This window comes from Mustelus asterias, chromosome 14 (genome assembly GCF_964213995.1).
Source record: "Mustelus asterias chromosome 14, sMusAst1.hap1.1, whole genome shotgun sequence".
In the NCBI taxonomy this organism is placed as follows: Eukaryota; Metazoa; Chordata; class Chondrichthyes; order Carcharhiniformes; family Triakidae; genus Mustelus; species Mustelus asterias.
This window is the reverse complement of record NC_135814.1, coordinates 62860704-62879867: the sequence shown is the minus strand read 5'-3', so window position 1 is coordinate 62879867 and position 19164 is coordinate 62860704. Positions and strand designations below refer to the sequence as shown.

Below are 19164 nucleotides of genomic sequence, written 5' to 3'. Positions count from 1 at the left end.
TAACCAATATCTCTATCAAGCTCACATCGACTGAGTTACATGCATTGTACCAGGATGCACCTGTAACACTGATAATATAACTGCTGTGCGAAGAGCGAAGCGGGAACATGACCATACCCTGCACTTAGTGATGCATACTACTAATGAAGGATTGGTGTTCAACAGTTTGAAATGCAACGTCAAGGTGCAAAAGATCAATTTCTCTGGTTCCATTTGTTCCAGTGCTGGTATATGTCTTGATCCAAGTTAAACAGAGGACATTAGAGCCGGAAGATAAGGACAATCTTTGAAGCTGTTTCTGTCTTTTTCATTTCTTGTCTCCATATTTCACTCAGAATCTTCATTGCTAAGGGAACTGTTGAGAAAGGATGTGCCTTCCCTGTTGCATGAAGACCATCAATACCTCTTCAAGGAACTGAAAAAGTTATCATCAGAAGCATGGCAATTTTATGACCCTAGGGAGACAACAACCCTGTAGATGCCTCATTGAAAGGGTTAGGAGCATGCATACTATAAAAAGGAAAACCATTTGCATTTGCTTCAAAATCTCTGTCCATAAGTCAATCCAACTATTCCAACATCGAGTGTGAAACATTAGTCTTTGAGTTTGGGATCATTTGTTTTCATATCTATTTATTTGGCAAAATATTTATGGTGCAGACCGGCCACAAGCCACTGGAGATGATTTGGTGCAAACCATTGACCTGTGTACAGCGAAAATTGCAACATCTCTTGATAAATATTCAAGGTTATGACTCTTGATGAGATCTTAAGGAGCTGAGGTACAAGCCAGGTAACTTGACGATCACGTCAAATGCACTTACACATTGCCTAACCCAGTGAAAACAGAAGATATATCTTTCAACCTACAAGTTAACTTCATTGACATCGAACTTGAAAATGTTCTCCAAAATTATCTGGTACACTTTGTGGATTCCAAATGCCAGCAGCTGCAAGAAGAAACAATGAGAGATTCTACACTATGGAAGCTGTGGACACCATCATTGCAGGAGAACCTGATCCAATTCAGCAAGTCCATAAACATGTAAAATCATTTTGCTCTGATCGGGATAAACTAGGCATCTCCCAGGGAGTCATTTATAAAGGCAGGCAGGTCCTCATCCTGGAAACTTTGCAACCTGATATTCTTCAACTTCATCACTCACACATCGGCATAGGTCAGACAAGAAAGACTTGAGAGACATGCCATTGGCCCGGTATGAGCAATGGCATTGAACTTGCTGTCAAGAAGTGTAAGGCATGTTAAGAGCATATACCAAACTAGCATAAAGCATCATTGATTCCACATCAATGCCCTACCCATGCTTGGTCCAAAATCACATCCAACCTTTTATGTCCATTGCACCAACTTTACTAAGTATCCCATTATTTGAAAATTGCATAGTATGCCAGGCACATCTGTCACACACACTCTCTGTGCTAGAGAAATCATTACAAAGAATGGTCCACAATCTGTTGGTAAGCCATTTCAGGATATGTGTGAGGAGTGAACTATCAATCACATTACTTCTATTTATTACCCTAGCTCTGTGGAATGGATTATTCGCACGGTGACATCACTAATTCTCAAATGTAGATGAACCAAGCAAAGTCTACACATTGCAGCATTATGTCTGAAAGTGGCACTTTTAAGTGCAACTATTCCATCACCAACAGAGCTCATGTTTGGCAGACCAATGCGTACAAGTTTAACTATTCTTACCCATTCTACTCTCCCAGAAACTAGAGAACAACTTTTAAAACTACAAGAGAAGATGACCAACATGCACGATAAAAATGCACAGAATTGCCTATTTTACAATGAGGACAACAAGTTTGTATCCAGGATCCTACAGAGGTGCATAGCAACCAGTCTAGGTGACAAGTATTTGTTTAGCGCCAAGCTCCTATGAAGTCGTTGCATACCAAGGCGTAACAGTGAGGCATAACCGAGGACAAATCAGATCTATTCCAGCTTCTCAACCACCATTCAGCTCTATTACATATAGAACAAGATCCAAAATGCAACCAGGAACAAGATCCAAGAATGACTATTTTTTTATTCATTCATAGGATGTGGGTGTTGCTGGCTGGACCAGCATTTATTGCCCATCCCTAGGGACAGTTAAAAGTCAACCACATTATTGTGGATCTGGAGTCACATGTAGGCCAGACTAGGTAAGGACGGCAGATTTCCTTCCCTAAAGGACATTAGTGAATCAGCTGAGTTTTTATGACAACAATGGTTTTGTGGTCAACATTAGACTTTTAATTCCAGATTTTTACTGAGTTCAAATTTCACCATCTGCCGTGGTAGAATTCGAACCTGGTCCCCAGACCATCACCCTGGGTGTCTGGATTACCAGTCCAGTGACAATACTACTGCCTCTCCTGAGCGCACACAATTCTGTTGTCTTCAAGCTTTATATCTATATTTAACTATTCTCATGTGCCTAGTCTTAATAAATGAACCCATATCATGTAATGAACCCACAGTGTGTTTAGCAAATCCTTTATAAGCAATAGGTGCCTTGTGTCTTGTACAGTAAATAAACCCAAGGATTGTATAATTATAATAACATGACCCCTCCACACTGCCCTTCGAAGAGGTCCCTGTAACTTTTCAGCTCTGATCAAATAGCTGAAACACTGACATTTGCTTTTCTGCATGTCACTTTTAAGAGTTCTTTTTGCTCTTGCAATTTCAAGCACCTCTTCATTTATCTTATAGTCTATAAGTGGTATTTTTAGCCTGCGTCTTAGTATCCACATTTCAAAGGTGTCTATTTCCTTCTACAGATCTTATTTATTGTCCAGGTTTCCAAGGCATACAGAAAAGTGAATAGAATGTAGCATTCTGTCATTGCCTTTTATATTATTACAGATCATTGAGCAACAAAAATATAATCCAGTGAAATCCCAATCATTAATATTTTTTAAAATATCTGTATTTTAAATGTTCTAAATATCTTTAGTTTGTTTTAACTTCATTTTTCACATATTCCATACTATAAGAAATTTAAAGGGCATATAGTTCTGCAAAATCTAACTTTGTGGAATTAGTGAATCATGACACTCAAAAGCACATAGTACTGTTTAAATCTTAATTTATATTTGGGGAAATCTGTTTATCTAGTGGTGAACTGTCAGTAATATAGACCTTTTTATTTCAAACAGGCTTTATTGATTTTATTGTGGAACCAACCTTCTCTGTTCTAACAGAAATAGCAGAAAAAATATTAACTCCTCTCATAGAGGAAGCTTCTCAATCGGACACCTCCGACTTTCGACGACAAAGGTGTGTTATATCATTTTCAAAATAGCTTTCATACACCATGCTTTTATAAAAAATAAGAAATTTCCAAAGTTTTTTTTATATGCCCACATTTCAGTTGCAGTTTTGACATATGAACTCATTTCTGTTTGACTTTTAGTTGCTGATTGCTGTGCGGTATTTTCCATAATAATTCTATTAACGTCAATACTCAGTTCCATCAGCAGAATTTAAATCTGGAACGTTTATAAATTTAATTATTTGACATTGATTTTTTTTTATCCTGTGCTTCAAGAAGTTCAGTCTGTCAACCATAGCACTATTGTACTGGCAATTAAAATTCTGATCACATTTGGTGATAAGTGCAATACTTTCTTCCATTAGAAAATGTTCCCCAGAGGTACCCTGAAGGGCACCTGGTGGCAATGTATTAAAACTCTGTGCACATTGGTGTGATGTTAAATAACAACCCTGAGTCCCTGTTTGAGAGTTTTTAAATCAGATTTTCATTGCTGGTTGAATAATAATATGTAGAGATATGAGGCTTGTTCCAGCCACACAACTTTCATATCAGTCACTAAGCCTGGGTCAGACAATGCATGGGTATGCGAGGGTACATTTTGCCTGTTCACTATCTCTTAGTGTAGGAACATGGCATAGAATGAACTAAATGAGGGAAAATAACTGAATATGCTGATGACGAAATGGAAATTATATATTTTTAAAGGAATGTAAGTACCTGTTGTAGCTGTTGACAGTAATTTTCAGTCTTTGATGTTGATTTACTGCAAAAACAATATTGTGCATTCTCAACAGTTCAGTTCTATGCATTCATGATGATCATTTCTTCATGACTGTACGGTGACTCACTAGCACCTCACTGAGTTGTGAAAGAGTGTTTCACAGGTAATGTTTATATGTTATCTGAACCCTGTGGAAAATCTTTCTATTTAAAATACTTCATGCCTTCATCTTCTTCACTTCTCTGAACAAAGGCAGGTCTGACCGATGGCACCGTGATCTCCACCACGAGTAGGGCAAGGAAGCAAGTCCCAAATCCACCCCAACCAGAACACTGTGTCGTTGGCAGCAACCTGTTCCACACCAACTGCCCAGCAAACTAACCCTGCTGTCCCACCCCGCCTCCCTCCACCCAGAGTCCAGGTTGCTATGGCAACATACACTTTTACATGCATATTGTAGTCCGGAGCTATGTAGAGGCTCCAATTTCTTTCCCTCACATGGCCGACCAGGAATCTCTCCTGTATTACTGCCTGCCATTGCTGTATGTGGGAAGGATTTACAAGTTGATACTGAACCTGTTAATGTATCGTAAATGTATCTAACTCGACTATCACGTTCTGGAATGAAACTTGAATCTGGGGTTTCTGTCTCAGAGGCAAAAACACAAGCCACTGCACTATAAGATCTACTGACTGAAAATTAATGTCCCGTTTAATATTTTTGTAACTGCTCTGTACTATTGCTCTTGTACTATTTCCAGTGTCCTATTATGAATGGAGGTAACAGCACTGGCAAAACTGTATAATGTTTGTGCCAGAAATGTGAATAATATTATTGGGATGAATTAGATATTCTCTAGAATAGAAGGAAGAACTTAAACTTAGATTTCTACAATGTCTTTTTAAATCCTCCCATTGTACCAAAGTGCTGCACAGCCAATTATGTTTTATTTTAAAATGCAGTCACTATTGTAATGTAAGTTAACATGGCAACCAAATTATGCACAAGGAATTCTCAGAAACAACAATGAGATACACAATACGGTAACATCAGCAAGGACATTACATTGCACTGGGATCTTTGTAGGCAGGGAATTTAAGCCCACTTTAACATGAGAGTTAAGGAAACAACACAATGTGACTGCATATTAAGTGTCACAAAGTCTGTTCCACATAAGCGAGTCACTTCAAAATCATATAGAAACAAAAAAAACCTCGCACTTTGTTGTGTGTTATCTTTACATCAATTAACTTCCCTATATCTGTAACTGTTTAGCTACACTTTTGAACCAGTGCAATCGAACCCAAAACAGAAATCATAGAATCCCTACAGTACAGAAGGAGGCCATTCAGTCCATCAAGCCTGCACCGACAACAATCCCACCCAGGCCCTATCTTCATAACCTCATGCATTTACCCTGCTAATCCCCTGTCACTAAGGGGTAATTTAGCATGGCCAATCAACCTAATCCACACATGTTTGGACTGTGGGAGAAAACCGGAGCACCCGGTTAACCTACACAGACACGGGGAGAAAGTGTAAACTCCACACAGGAAGTCACCCGAGGCCGGAATTGAACCTGCGTCCCTGGCATTGTGAGGCAGCAGTGCTAACCACTGTGCCACCGTGTCGCCCACACAGCAGGTGTCTCTTGTCCGTGTTGAGAAAATTAAGGTCCTCCCAGGGCTGGATTCACAACCAGTCTGAGTTGTCTTCCAGTACGAGGTCAGGTGCCAAACAAAGTTCAAAGCCAGGTGGCCAAACATGTTGACAGGAATTTTACCGGCACACCCGCCCAAGATTCAGGGTGGGCAAGGCTCACAGAACGACATTCTCCTTTGGTCTTGGGTGGGATCTTATGAGCCTCGGACGGGCAAGGCGGTAAAATTCCAGCAATTTTCTCTCATGTTGCTCACCAGGCCATTCCCACCGTACCCTTTGGGCAGTCCCAACTCATATTACTCTGCAGACCTTCAGATGAGATGATTTCAAGCCCTTTTCTTTCTATACCTGCCCCGACTCCTGTTCCTGTTCCAATGTGATGCATGCTAGGAAACACAGCGCGTGTAACCTGCTTGTTATTCTGGCCAAAAGCAAGTGTGAAGAGAGGTACTCATCTCAACTCAGCTCACTGCTGTGTCGCAATATGTTAATTTGCTCATTGGTGGTTTTTGACGGGGGATAAATGTTGACCAGAATGCTGGAAGAACTCCATGGTTCCTATTCAAACAGTGCAATGGGAACAGAAGTAGAGGTGTCAGTATGTTACGGTGCTCCCTCAAATTGGTGAAGAATTCACCCCTCCAGCACTAGAGAAGTAAGATCAAGTGCAATGGTAAAGGCACTGCCTCTGTGAGTAGTGTCAGGTGACCTTTGAGTCATTTGAAGCCTTTAAATGGCCAATTAAGGGCCACCTAAGGGTCTCCTCCCTCCACCACTGATATTTTACCAGCATCAGGATTTTACACTTGCAAACTTTTTTGTGGGCTGGTGCTGCACCCTCCTGATTGGGTACCCCATACCCAACAGAGGCACTTCCCTCACAGTCCCTCACTCCGAATTCTATACCTATATCCTCCTCCTCCTGAGTGAACACAGATGTGAAGTATTAATTTAACATCCTACCAATGTCTTCCAGTGCCAAGTACAGATTGCCTCTTTCGTCCCTAATGGGACCTACTCTTTCCCTGGTTATCCTCTTCCCCTTAATATACTTACAAAATATCTTGGGATTCTCCCTAACCTTACCCGCCAGTGCTTTTTCATGTCCCCTCTTTGCTCTCCGAATTGCTTTCCGAAGTTCCCCCCTGCACTTTCTATACTTCACTAAAGCCTCCACTGATTTGCTCCCTTTGTACCTGTAAAAGCTTCTTTTCTTTCTTATCCAGTCCTGAATATTCTTACACATCTTCTGGGTTCTCTGGGCTTGTTGCTCTTACATTTCACCCTAAAAGGAACATGAGGGGCCTGTACTCTCTCCATTTCCTTTGCTGAACTCTCCACTACTGCTCTGATTTTCCTGTTGATGCACGATAAATCACACGGGAGGCAGGATGTACCCGGGAAATAAAGGCTTTTATTGCCAACAATAACGGAGCTACTATATACAATATACAATCCCAGACTAAAGGGTCACCAGGCAGAGCAGTGACCTTTATACCTCTCCCAGGAGGCGGAGCCAACTGGGGTGTACCATAGGACTATATTAACAGGTAGAACAGCCCAACCCTAACCCCAACAGTAACATATCTACAGACTCATAGTACTGGCCAAACCATGGCTCAGCACTCCTGGTGGTAACCAACAATGGTTCACCACACCCGTAAGAAGTTATTCTCGGTCTACCTTGGCCAGATCCTTCCTTATTCTAATAAAAGCTGCTTTCTCCCAATCCAAAACTGTTTTTTGCACACCATCTTTTTCCATAACAAAGTTAAACCGTACTGTGTTGTGATCATTATCACTAAAATGCTCCCCCACTACCACTTCAAACATCTGTCCGGCTTCATTCCACAGAATTAGGTCCAGCACTGAGCCGTCCCTTGTTGGGCCTTCTGCATATTAACATAAAAAGTTCTTCTGAATGTATTTATTCTATTATAACCTATATTACAATCTATATTAATAAGAAAGATGAGGGGGCTGGTATCTTCCACATGGAGAAACAGAGTAGATGAGGAGGGGGGATGTTACTAAAAGAATTCTAAGTGCCAAACAAGTGTGAAAAGGGGAGTGTTTGACATCCGTTTATTTGCTGAGGCCACAAGTCCAACCTTATGTCACTGTGCAAAAAATAATGCACAATCTGTTCCTGCCAGTAGGGGGAGGGGGGGTGGGGTGGGGCCTGAGCTTGTCAGAAACCTGGCAGATCACAGTGGAGGGCGCAATCGCGCATGCGCAGATCTCTCTGTTCTATGACCGATCTGTCAGTCGCCTCCATCCCCTGGATATCGCTCGCCTCCCTTCCTTGTGAACACTGGCCACCCCTGTCAATTGGCTCTCCACCCCACAGCCTGGTCCAGTCCCCCCCCCCCTCCCCTTCCCAACAGTCCATCCTGGTCGATTGCCCCACACCCTCCCACTGGCCCGGTCGATCGCCCTCTCCCCACGGCCTGCCCAATCACGCCCACCCCAGCTTCCCCCCTCCCCCGTCTGACCGCAGTTGCAGAGTGCACAGCTTTCCCTTGCCCGTCTCTCTTTAGGCCCTGCCCTGTCCTGGTTCTGTCCCTCCCCTTAGGCCATGAGCCTTTGACACTTCCTGGTGGGCAGTGGGCACTGCTAGTGTACCAGGCTGGCGGTGCCAGGGTGCCAGGCTAGCACTGTCCAAAGGGCATTGCCTCCCCCTGCCTCCGATCTCTCAGGGGGCCTCAATGGCCTCTCATCCTATCAGCAAGGCCAGCACAACAGGTCCCTGTTGATGGGCACTTCACTGGCGAAGTCGCTGAGGCAAATGAACCCAGATGATTGTGTCCTAGGCTCAATAATGATATTTAAATTCTATTTAAAATTGATTTAAATATTGAAATCAGCCTCGCTGGATATCTGGGCCTGGTAAGTTTGCGAGAGGTGAGAAATTGGGCGTGAATCTGATTTTCCGCCTCTCTCGCAATCTTACTGACTTGCCCCGCCCATCATCCGGCAGGACGAGAAGGTAAGATCGCCCCCTGGAGGCTAGAAGAATGCAAGGTGATCTCGTTGACATATATAAAACTCTTAATGGGTTTTGCAGATGCTGAGAAAATGTTCTCCCTGACTGGGAAATCGAGGGGCTAGATTTTCAGTTGGCACTGAGTGCGAGCACACATTGAAAATCACATTCCCAGAAAGTGTCACTCAATCTCAATGCCTCCAGATGCATCACCAATTTCAAAGAGAAGGTGGGAGTGGGGAACTGGGACCTACATTAAGTGGTCATTGAGGTCATTTAAAGGTTTGAGAGAAGCCTTGGAAGTATTAAAAGGCCTGACAGTCAGGAGGCACAGGGAAATTGCCGTGTCTGAGACATGTCATGAAAACAGTGGGAAACAAAGAAGGCTCGTGGATGTACTATTCAACATACTTACAAAGTGGAGAACATGCAGCTGCTCAACCAGTGACAGAGTTGGCACGACTGGAACTGAGAGCCTTAACTTTCTGAACTGTGAGTAATTGGACCCTTGAGAAGTATATGGGGCTGCTGACATCACTTGAGCAGCGAAGATTGGTAGCGGAAGCCCTGGTGAAGCAAAGAGCCATGATGTGGAGATGCCGTTGTTGGACTGGGGTAAACACAGTAAGAAGTCTCACAACATCAGGTTAAAGTCCAACAGGTTTATTTGATAGCACAAGCCACTAGCTTTCAGAGCGCTGCTCCTTCATCAGGTGAGTGGGAGTTCTGTTCACATATATAGATACAAACTCAATTTGCGAGTCTTTACAGCTAATCAAGTCTTAAAGGTACAGACAATGTGAGTGGAGAGAGGGTTAAGCACAGGTTAAAGCAGTGGTTCCCAAACTTTTTTCACTGGGCTGCACTTTCAGAATAAAACTTTGCTCGCGCCACACCAAGTTTTTTATTGATAAGAAATACTTTCAAAAACAAAAAAAACAACTCCTAGCAGTGCTTGATTCATAACATAGAACACAACTGCTTTATAGTATGATCATGGGACATCCAGAAAGTATAAAACAATGCTTGTTTAAACCATGTTTAAATGTTTCTTTGATTGTCCTTGAATCTTCCCGCCACACTTGCCATCCTCTCTCACCGCACCAGTGTGGCGCACCGCACCCTTTGGGAACCACTGGGTTAAAGAGATGTGTAAATCAAAACAATATACATATCTTTAACCTGTGCTTAACCCTCTCTCCACTCACATTGTCTGTACATTTAAGACTTGATTACCTGTAAAGACTCGCATTCCAACCATTATTTTGTAAATTGAGTTTGTGTCTTTATATGCCCTGTTTGTGAACAGAACTCCCACTCACCTGACGAAGGGGCAGCGCTCCGAAAGCTTGTGGCTTGTGCTATCAAATAAACCTGTTGGACTTTAACCTGGTGTTGTGAGACTTCTTACAAAGCAAAGAGCAGCAGGCGAGGGAGTGGAAATCAGAAGAGGCGGTTCTGACATTGGGCAGAGTAGCAAGGAAAAGCTTGAGCAGGTGAAGCCTTACAGTCAAGGGGAGGCCAGAAGAGCACAGTGGGATTCTGAAAGGGAAAGAAAGTGCCATCAAAATGTTAGGTGCCCCTCCCAAAAGTCAGCGAGTTGTAGATCAGTTATAGGAGACTTTGCCTATCCAGGCAGTTAGTTGTTTGCTGCCTGCTGTACAACATGACAATACAAATAGGCCTGGAGCTGGATGAAGAGAAGGACCTAGAACATCACTCTTTCTTAGGAGAGGACAGGGAGGGGAAAGAGGAGAATGAAGGTGGTTACTATAGAGAGCCTGGGGTCCAGGCATTGGATAAAGGTCACCAAGGCAATCCCAGATCTCATGCTGATCAGCAGGCTGGCATGATCACAAAGGTGACCTTTGTGCCTCTTAGGTGGCCCACCAACTTCAGCCCTTTCATGATATTCTGACATGCTGAATGAGGCCACTGGCTGGGATGCAGTTGGCAAGATTTGCTGTGTTATCACAGAGACTGAGGAGTCCAGAGTGAGGAAATGACAATGGCAAGCTCAGCCTTGTCAACCCTGAAAAATCCACCTGATGAACATCTGAGGGCCTGTGCCAAAATTAGGGGAGAGCGGATTCACAGACTACGCAAGGAACAATTTGACATAGTCATACTTATGGAATCCAAGTCACTCACTATCCTGACTTGGAAATATATCACTGTTCCTTCACTGTCGCTGAGTCAAAATCCTAGAACTCCCTTCCTAACAGCACTTTGAGTGTACATACACCTCAGGGACTGCAGTCGTTCAAGAAGGCAGCTCACCACTACCTTCTCAAGGGATGTGAAGTAAGTGCTGGCCTAGCCAGCACAACATATATCCCGGAAATGAATTTTTTAAACATTGGCTTCCAAGATGTTGGCCGTTCTGTCAGTGGTGTTGTTCATGGCCCCGATTCTTCCATCCTGCTGCCAGGAGAATCCCGCAGCAGCTGATTCGCGAGTGTTCGCGTCCTGCTTGTCCTGCTTGCAAGTCCCAGCGCCAGATTTTCGGCGGCATCTGCTCCACGCCGGAAATCGGTGGGGAGACACACACACCATTTAAATGGTCATTTCAATATTATTTAAAGAGGATTAGCGGGCCCGGGACTGAATTCTCCGGGCCCGCTAGCCTCTCCCAACCCACCAGAGTGTTTCACTCCAGCGTGGATTACAGTAGCTCCACACTCCTGATCTCACTCCACCGTCAGGACAGGTTCCAGTTCTTGAGAATCTGAAATGAAAACAGCATTGGGCTGTGGTGAGGAGAGGAGATGGTAAGAAGTGCATGTTTACACCATCAGAAACTTTTTAGGCAGAAGTAAGAAGATTTGGAATGTGGATACCTTCATCATCATACGCCCCAGCTCTGCTGGTGGTGATGCCCACAGCGATGACCGTCTTTGTATGTGCAGCATTGTCTCCTCCAGCGGGTTGAAATATGAAGACGGACTTGTTTCCCTCCAGATCATTTCCTGCTGGCCCCTTTTATGTGTCACCTTCTCCTGCAATAAGATGGAAGTGTATCAGTATGTGTTGTGCATTATGTTTCTCATATGGCTGTCATGGTTGCCAGTTTGTGTGAGTTATGGGTGCAAGGTTTGCCGAGGTGCTTAAGTTTGTGAGGGTAAAGTGAAGTACAGGTCATGAATCTGTATTCATAGAGATTGTTGGTAGATGGGTGATGAGAGTACTGTGAAGCGAGCAGTGGTTGAGGCCAGTAGTGCAGTTGATAGAATATGGCATTTAACAATAAATTAATTGACCTTGAGAACTCCTTGTTTCCACACCCTGTCCCAGAGATAGTGAAACGAATAGTAACACCACCGGACAGATCAGTTAACCCAGTGGATCAGATCTACAGTCTGTCAATCTCAATGACATTTTGTTCCTATTTCATTGGCATTTCATTAATTTCAGCATTTCCTCCGCAGCTCATTATTAAAATAATGAGAATTTGCCAAAACAAGTGACGTGCTGCTGTTTTTTTTATTGAACCATTTCTATTTGATTGATTAACGTTAGAGCAGGGGTCGAGCTCCAGGAGAGATTTTGCAAATTGTTTACACTTGCATGTACAGTGAATGTCCAGTTTGTGGGGGACGAGTTTACTAATATCTCCTGTCAGAACAGGAACAGAAGAATCTTTCCTTGACAATGAAAGCAGTTTTCCCAAATTACAGGAATGGTCTCCACATTTCAACCTCTATTCTGTCCGGTGCATCTGATAACAAGCCATCTAGGATTTATTCCTGCCCACTTTTACACTCCAGTGTAACAGAATTGTAAAGTAGGTGGTGTGTAAGTTGCGCATCCAAACCATACCCGTTCCATTCTTTTTTCTGGTTGCATTAAGTTAAAATCAGGCTTTTGTTTTTTTCTTTAATTCAGAAATGTTATTTTTATGCCATGAGAGCTTTCTGAGGTGAGGAGAGATTTATCTGGTTTTTGAAGGATTTTACTGATTTTGTGAGCAGTTCTCACTGGTTAGTTTTATAGGTTACTTGAAGGCTCCAAGTGTGTATCAAGTATCAAGTGATCAGTCAATGATAGTTTCACAAATAAACTATTTTGTTATTTTCTGCTGTTAAGTCTGAATGTGATGTTGTGGAGGTATAACCATATACCTTATCCATGTTATTGTTTCTCAATAGACTCATAAGTATGGAAGAACATGAAAAAAGATGGTCATTTGATCACTGAGCACTTTAACTAAACTGCAGCATTTATCGTTAATTTATGATGTAGCACCACCTAGTGGCTCCCACATGGAGTTGCCAATTTATTTTGTCAGGCGCCTGAACAAAAGTTCACCAAGTACTTTCAATCTGTTTGTAGATAAATACGTAAAATATTTTTGAAATGACAGCTTGCCAGTTCATGCCAAAGTTAGAATTACAGAATCATAGAATCCCTACAGTGCAGAAGGAGGCCATTCAGCCCATTGAGCCTGCGCCGACAATAATCCCACCCAGGCCCTATCCCCATAACCCCACATATTATTAATCCCTTGACACTAAGGGTCAATTTAGCATGACCAATCAATCAATCTAACTCACACATCTTTGGAGTGTGGGAAGAAACCAGAGCAGCCGGAGGAAAGTTGTGAGTTATGGAACACTCATTCCTCGTCCCTTACATTTTTTGATGTGAATGTTACAGTTTTCTGTATTGGATATCAAATTATCTGAATATATTCTGCTCCTGGTTTGAATTTCTGCAATTTATTTTGTCACTTTGAAAGCTTTTACAATTCCCTTTGATAGTTCTTCATTTTAATTGGTCTTATTATATATATAGTACAATTTTCCAGGGTATTGATGAAAAATACAGAGATTGGGGATTATGTGGTTGGGGACAAGGACACACAGACTCAGGAGGTTTTGAAAACAGAGCTGCAAAACAGAACCCAATAGAATTGGCAGATGGAGAGGACAGAGTAAGGGGATAAAGGAACAGCCAGGAAATACTAAGAGCCAATGGGGAATTATTGTATAATGCAGAGATGATGAAGGCCTGAGCTTGGTAGATCAGAGGAACAGAGCCATAGCTTGCCTAATAGGCCACAGAAAGAGCCAATTCTTAGCCAGCAGATCAGATTGGTTTAGTCGACAGTCACTAGGGCAAAGCTATAAGGGCAGGGATGAGAGATGGAGAGGGGACAAAGCAAGTATCATACGGGATCAGAGCCACAGCTTCAGCTGCGCATCATAGAGAAGGACTGGACAATCAAAGGCCAGAGCCAACATAATCATAAACCAAAGATATCTAGAGCTGAATATAACGCAACAATAAGGCAAACAAATAGTAGGAAAATCAAGAAATGAGCAAGTGGGCAAATAAAATAACATGAAATAGAGAAAAATACATTGCAAAAATATTAAAGTTTATTTATTAGTCACAAATAAGGCTTACATTAACACTGCAATGAAGTTACTGTGAAATTCCCCTAGTCGCCACAGTCCGTCCCCTGTTCGGGTCAATGCACCTAACCAGCACGTCTTTCAGACTGTGGGAGGAAACCAGAACACCTGAAGGAAACCCATGCAGACACGGGGAGAATGTGCAAACTCCACACAGACAGTGACCCAAGCTGGGAATCGAACCCAGGTCCCTGGCGCTGTGCCGCAGTAGTGCTAACCACTGTGCCACCGTGCTGAGATTCAGAAAGTCAGAGAGCAAATAGAAATTAATTAATTATACAGATGGAAAAAATAATAAGGTAAAAATCATTGAAACCCTACAGTGCAGAAGAAGGTCATTTGGCACATCAAGCCTGCACCAACCACAATCCCACCCAGGCCCCACCTCCGCAACCCCATTTACCCTGCTAGTCCTCCTGACACTAAGGGGCAATTTAGCATCTTTGGATGTGGGAGGAAACCGGAGCACCCAGAGGAAACCCACGCAGACACGAGGAGAATGTAAAAAAAAATGTTAAAATGGAAGATATGATAGAAACGGCATAGGAAGCAATTTTCCCTTAAAAAAACAAACAAAAAGAATTCAAAGGACCAAGAAAGTTTGACAGCGAGCGTTGAAATTCTCCCATATTGAAACTAAGTGCGGTGGTGGCTTGCTCCGGCAGCGCCTGTCCCACTGACCAGAATAGCAGGATCCCATGTCAGATTCCGCGCTTGGAACCTCTTTAATTAGGACTTGGGCAGAGAAATGGCAGGTGGACGTTAATCCAGACAAATGCGAGGTGATACATTTTGGAAGACCAAAGTCTGGTGCAAATTATACAGTAAATGGCAGAACCCTTAGGAGCATTGGCATAGTGGGATCTAGGTGTACAGGACACGGATCCCTGAATGTGGCAACACAGGTGGATAAGGTGGTCAAGAAGGCATACAGCATGCTTGCCTTCATTGGCCAGAGCATCAAGCAAAATGATGGCAAGTTATATTATAGCTGTATAAAACTTTAGTTAGGCTGCATTTGGAATATTGCGTGCCATTCTGGTCTCCACACTACCAGAAGGACGTGGATGCTTTGGAGTGGGTGCAAAGAAGGTTTACCAGGATGTTGCCTGGTCTGGAGGATTTTAGGTACGAGAAGAGGTTTGATAAACTTGGATTGTTTTCACGGGAAAGATGGAGGCTGCAGGGTGACCCAATAGTAGTCTACAAAACTATGAGAGGCATAGATAGGGTGGATAGTCAGAGGCTTTTACCCAGGGTGGAAAGGTCGACTACAAGAGGGCGCAGGTTTAAGATGCGAGGTAGTAAGTTTAGGGGAGATGTGAAGGGCAATTTTTTCACATAGAAGGTGGTGGGTGCCTGGAATGCACTGCCAGTGGAGATGGTGGAAGTAGCGTTAGCAACGTTCAAGGTATATCTTGATAGACACATGAACAGGTGGCAAACAGAGGGATAGAAACCATGTATCAGCGCAGGCTTGGTGGGCCGAATGGCCTGTTTCTATGCTGTATTGTTCTTTGACATATGGCAGCTGTTTTAATGAGCATTCATGAGATGTTTTGATTTTGATTTGATTTATTATTGTCACTTGTATTAATATACAGTGAAAAGCATTGTTTCTTGCGAGCTATACAGACAAAGCATACCATACATAGGGAAGGAAAGGAGAGAGTGCAGAATATAGTGTTACAGTCAGAGCTAGAGTGTAGAAAAAGATCAATTTAATGCGAGGTAGGTCCATTCAAAAGTCTGATGACAGCAGTAAATCAACGCAAATGGAATTTGCGCCAGTTGCCAATGGGATGACTGACCCGCCATTAACCTGACATTGGGAGAATTGCAACGTGATTTTAGACCACGGGTTTCTGATTTATTGGCTCTCACCAGATTCTCCATGTCCACATTCACCAAAAGCAGCTGTGGGTAGGTTGGGAGAATTCTGCCCCAGGTCAACAATGAGATGGATCAAGAACCAAAGGAAATTGTATTTTTAATTGCATATTTTTCATTACAGAAACTAATAGTAAATGGAATGCACTTTAAACATAACTTTATGTGGTCTAGCATTAGTCATCCTTGTTAAATAGTTAACTAAAGTTTAAAAGGTTTGTGTCATTGAGTGAAATGCCACATGAATGATTTTTGTGTCGTTAAAGTTTTAGCAGCATTGGAGTGGGAGCTACTACGGATTCAACCAGAAGACACAGTGTGAGGAGTGTACCATCAGATGGAGGTTGTTCCATAGAGTATTCTGTATCTACAGTAGACCTAAAATGCTTTAAGTTAAACTGGATGGAGATCATTCAGCAAAACAAAGAGAAATGGAAGGAGCTGGCAATTCAAGGTGTGTGGTGGTGATTTTTATTTTGTGTCTAATCATTCTATCCGTGTAAACATGAACCTCTTAAAGTATCAGATTGCTACTTCAGCGGTTCATGCCTTTTAGATTCATACGAACATCCAGTACCCAAGATATCCATAATAATATGTGAAGGCCTCATTATTGCCTTTAACTGTGTTGAAGGATATTGCTTTTTCAATTCATTATCCTCACCCTGAGGGTGGCTGACTCTAAATGGGATAAAATTCCAAAAGTATCAGCACCCCTCCACTGCCTGACCACATATGCTTTCTGAGGACTTAGTTGGCAAATACCAGCAAATTAAGCAAGGAGAGTTTCACAATTGAACTCAATTCTGTCCTCACCTGAAGTCCACTCCAAAGCACTCACTAGCAGGAGTCATTTGATAGGTGTGACAATGCTCGCTGCTTTACTGCACCCCAACTCAGAGATACTGGGGATGAAACTGGTCTTATGCATTACTGTAGCACAAGTGATGACAAATGGGCAACTCCATTTTACAGCTGCCTTATCTTTCTTTTCATTGAAGTCAGTAGAAAGAGTCTAAAAGGAGCTGACAAAGAGTCTAAAGGAAACTGGAACAATCTTCTTCTGCTCCATTTCGCAACACTGCTCAAGACTCATCTCACCTCCATTAAATCCATAGCAATATCCCAAATTTCATCACAACTGGGGCTAGCTAAATGCAGGAACCGTAAAGCACACCAAGAGCCTTTCTAATCAGCATAGATAATCAGACAAGTGAGTTACCAAATAAAAGCTAATTACTGCGGATGCTGGAATCTGAAACCAAAAGAGAAAATGCTGGAAAATCTCAGCAAATCTCCTCTTTTCCTATCTTTTCTCCCCCTTTGTTTCCCTTTTCCCCTTTTTCTCAGTCTGACCTCTCTCCCACCCATCTCCAGTCCTCCCCCCACATCCTCATCTGTCACAATTTACCCTCTGATTTCTGCTTCTCTGCCGTTTGGCCATTCACACCTTCTATTCTCTCTATGGATTGCCATTAGCACCTCTTAGTCTTTTTCCTTGTTTTTGTGGCTATGACTCATCTTTCATTCCCTCACCCTGCAGTATAAATATCTCGCACTTTCTACGCCTTTTAGCTTTGACAAAGGGTCATCTGGATTCGAAACATCAGCTCTTTTCTCTCTTTACAGATGCTGCCAGACCTGCTGAGATTTTCCAGCATTTTCTCTTTTGGTTACCCACCGAGCCATTGGGAAACACTTAAAAAGGTTCTTAATATACAAGTCAGCTTAAATTGATAACTGCAACCAAATGGCACGGTGGCACAGTGGTTAGCACTGCTGCTTCACAGCTCCAGAGACCTGGGTTCGATTCCCGGCTTGGGTCACTGTCTGTGTGGAGTTTGCACATTCTCCTCGTATCTGTGTGGGTGTGCTCCGGTTTCCTCCCACAGTCCAAAGATGTGCGGGTTAGGTTGATTGGCCATGCTAAAATTGCCCCTTAGTGTCCTGAGATGCGTAGGTTAAAGGGATTAGCGGGTAAATGTGTAGGGATATGGGGGTAGGGCCTGGGTGGGATTGTGGTCGGTGCAGACTCGATGGGCCAGATGGCCTCTTTCTGCACTGTAGGGTTTCTCTGATTCTATAAACAGTATACAGCTTCTGCTTCAATGAAAGTGCCTTCATTTGATTGCTCAATAGTCTGTTAATCATTAAAAGCAAATCACAACTTAATTGAGCTGTGTCTAGTAGCAATGGAGAAATGTGTTCAGTTCTTCAGGGTTCTGCGTCTCTTGAGAGCACGGCTATAAAATATTTAATTTCTGTAGAGTTTAAATTTAATGTTTTATTAAATTCTGAAGTGTTGGTTGATTTTAATTTCCTTGATGCTGATTTATGTGATCCCATTAGTGAGTGACTGGTTTGGTAATGATGCATCAAGGTTTTTGCTTAATTTTCCTGGAATAATCCCTAAACCATGCATTTTGGTAATGTGATGACGTAAGTAAGATTATTATTTAACTAGGTGACATTAAGTCTCTGACAATTAGTGACTAAAATTGCCAATCGGATGGCATAGAATTTAACCATTGAGCTGTTGTTAGAATGCATTGACCATCCAGCTGTGGGGGGGCTGTGCCTATTTTGAGAGCCAGGCACGACATATTGGTTACAAAAAGTTCATCCTTATGCAGCTTTCCACTGTGGTAACATTTGATGGATCAGAAACTGATCCGTCAACAAGCTTCCGATGTTATTCTTGTGACTATTTCAAGCCATGATAGAATCCCTCTTAGTCAATTGCCAATTGGATTAAACCTCTCAATTCAGAGGGCAGTCTCAGATCCTAACAGCAAGACATCCATTTCCTGCCTATAATATACTCTTCTAGTGATTTATAAAGCAAATATAACCTGATGGGATAAAAAAAGATAAAACTTAATATAAGTCAGCGGTGCATCAAGGCTGGATTCAACAGTTGATAGGAAGAACTGATATTTAGAATGAATACTCCCAACATACGAAGAAGGCTAGACTTTCAAGTTTCCTGACAAAAACTTTGACCACCAGCACCCACCCGCCAACCCTGCTCTAACCTGTCCCAAAAAGGGGAAATGTCCTACTCCTTAGCATCAACATCCCTCAACTTGATGAGTGCAAAGTTCCCATAAAATAAACAGACAGAAAATCTTCGACATTCTTTTTTTAAAATAGAAACCCTACAGTGCAGAAGGAGGCCATTCGGCCCATCG

The 19164-nt window shown here is 42.6% G+C and overlaps 1 protein-coding gene across 1 annotated transcript in view; it reads left to right on the top strand.

The window, feature by feature from the left end:
* pde1a (phosphodiesterase 1A, calmodulin-dependent) overlaps positions 1 to 19164 on the top strand; it is a 440733-nt gene that overhangs the window by 399455 nt on the left and 22114 nt on the right. The window contains exons 13-14 of the mRNA XM_078228519.1: positions 3178 to 3298; positions 16240 to 16427. Of these exons, the coding sequence (XP_078084645.1) occupies positions 3178 to 3298; positions 16240 to 16427 (309 nt within the window). The remainder of the gene's footprint in view (positions 1 to 3177; positions 3299 to 16239; positions 16428 to 19164) is intronic.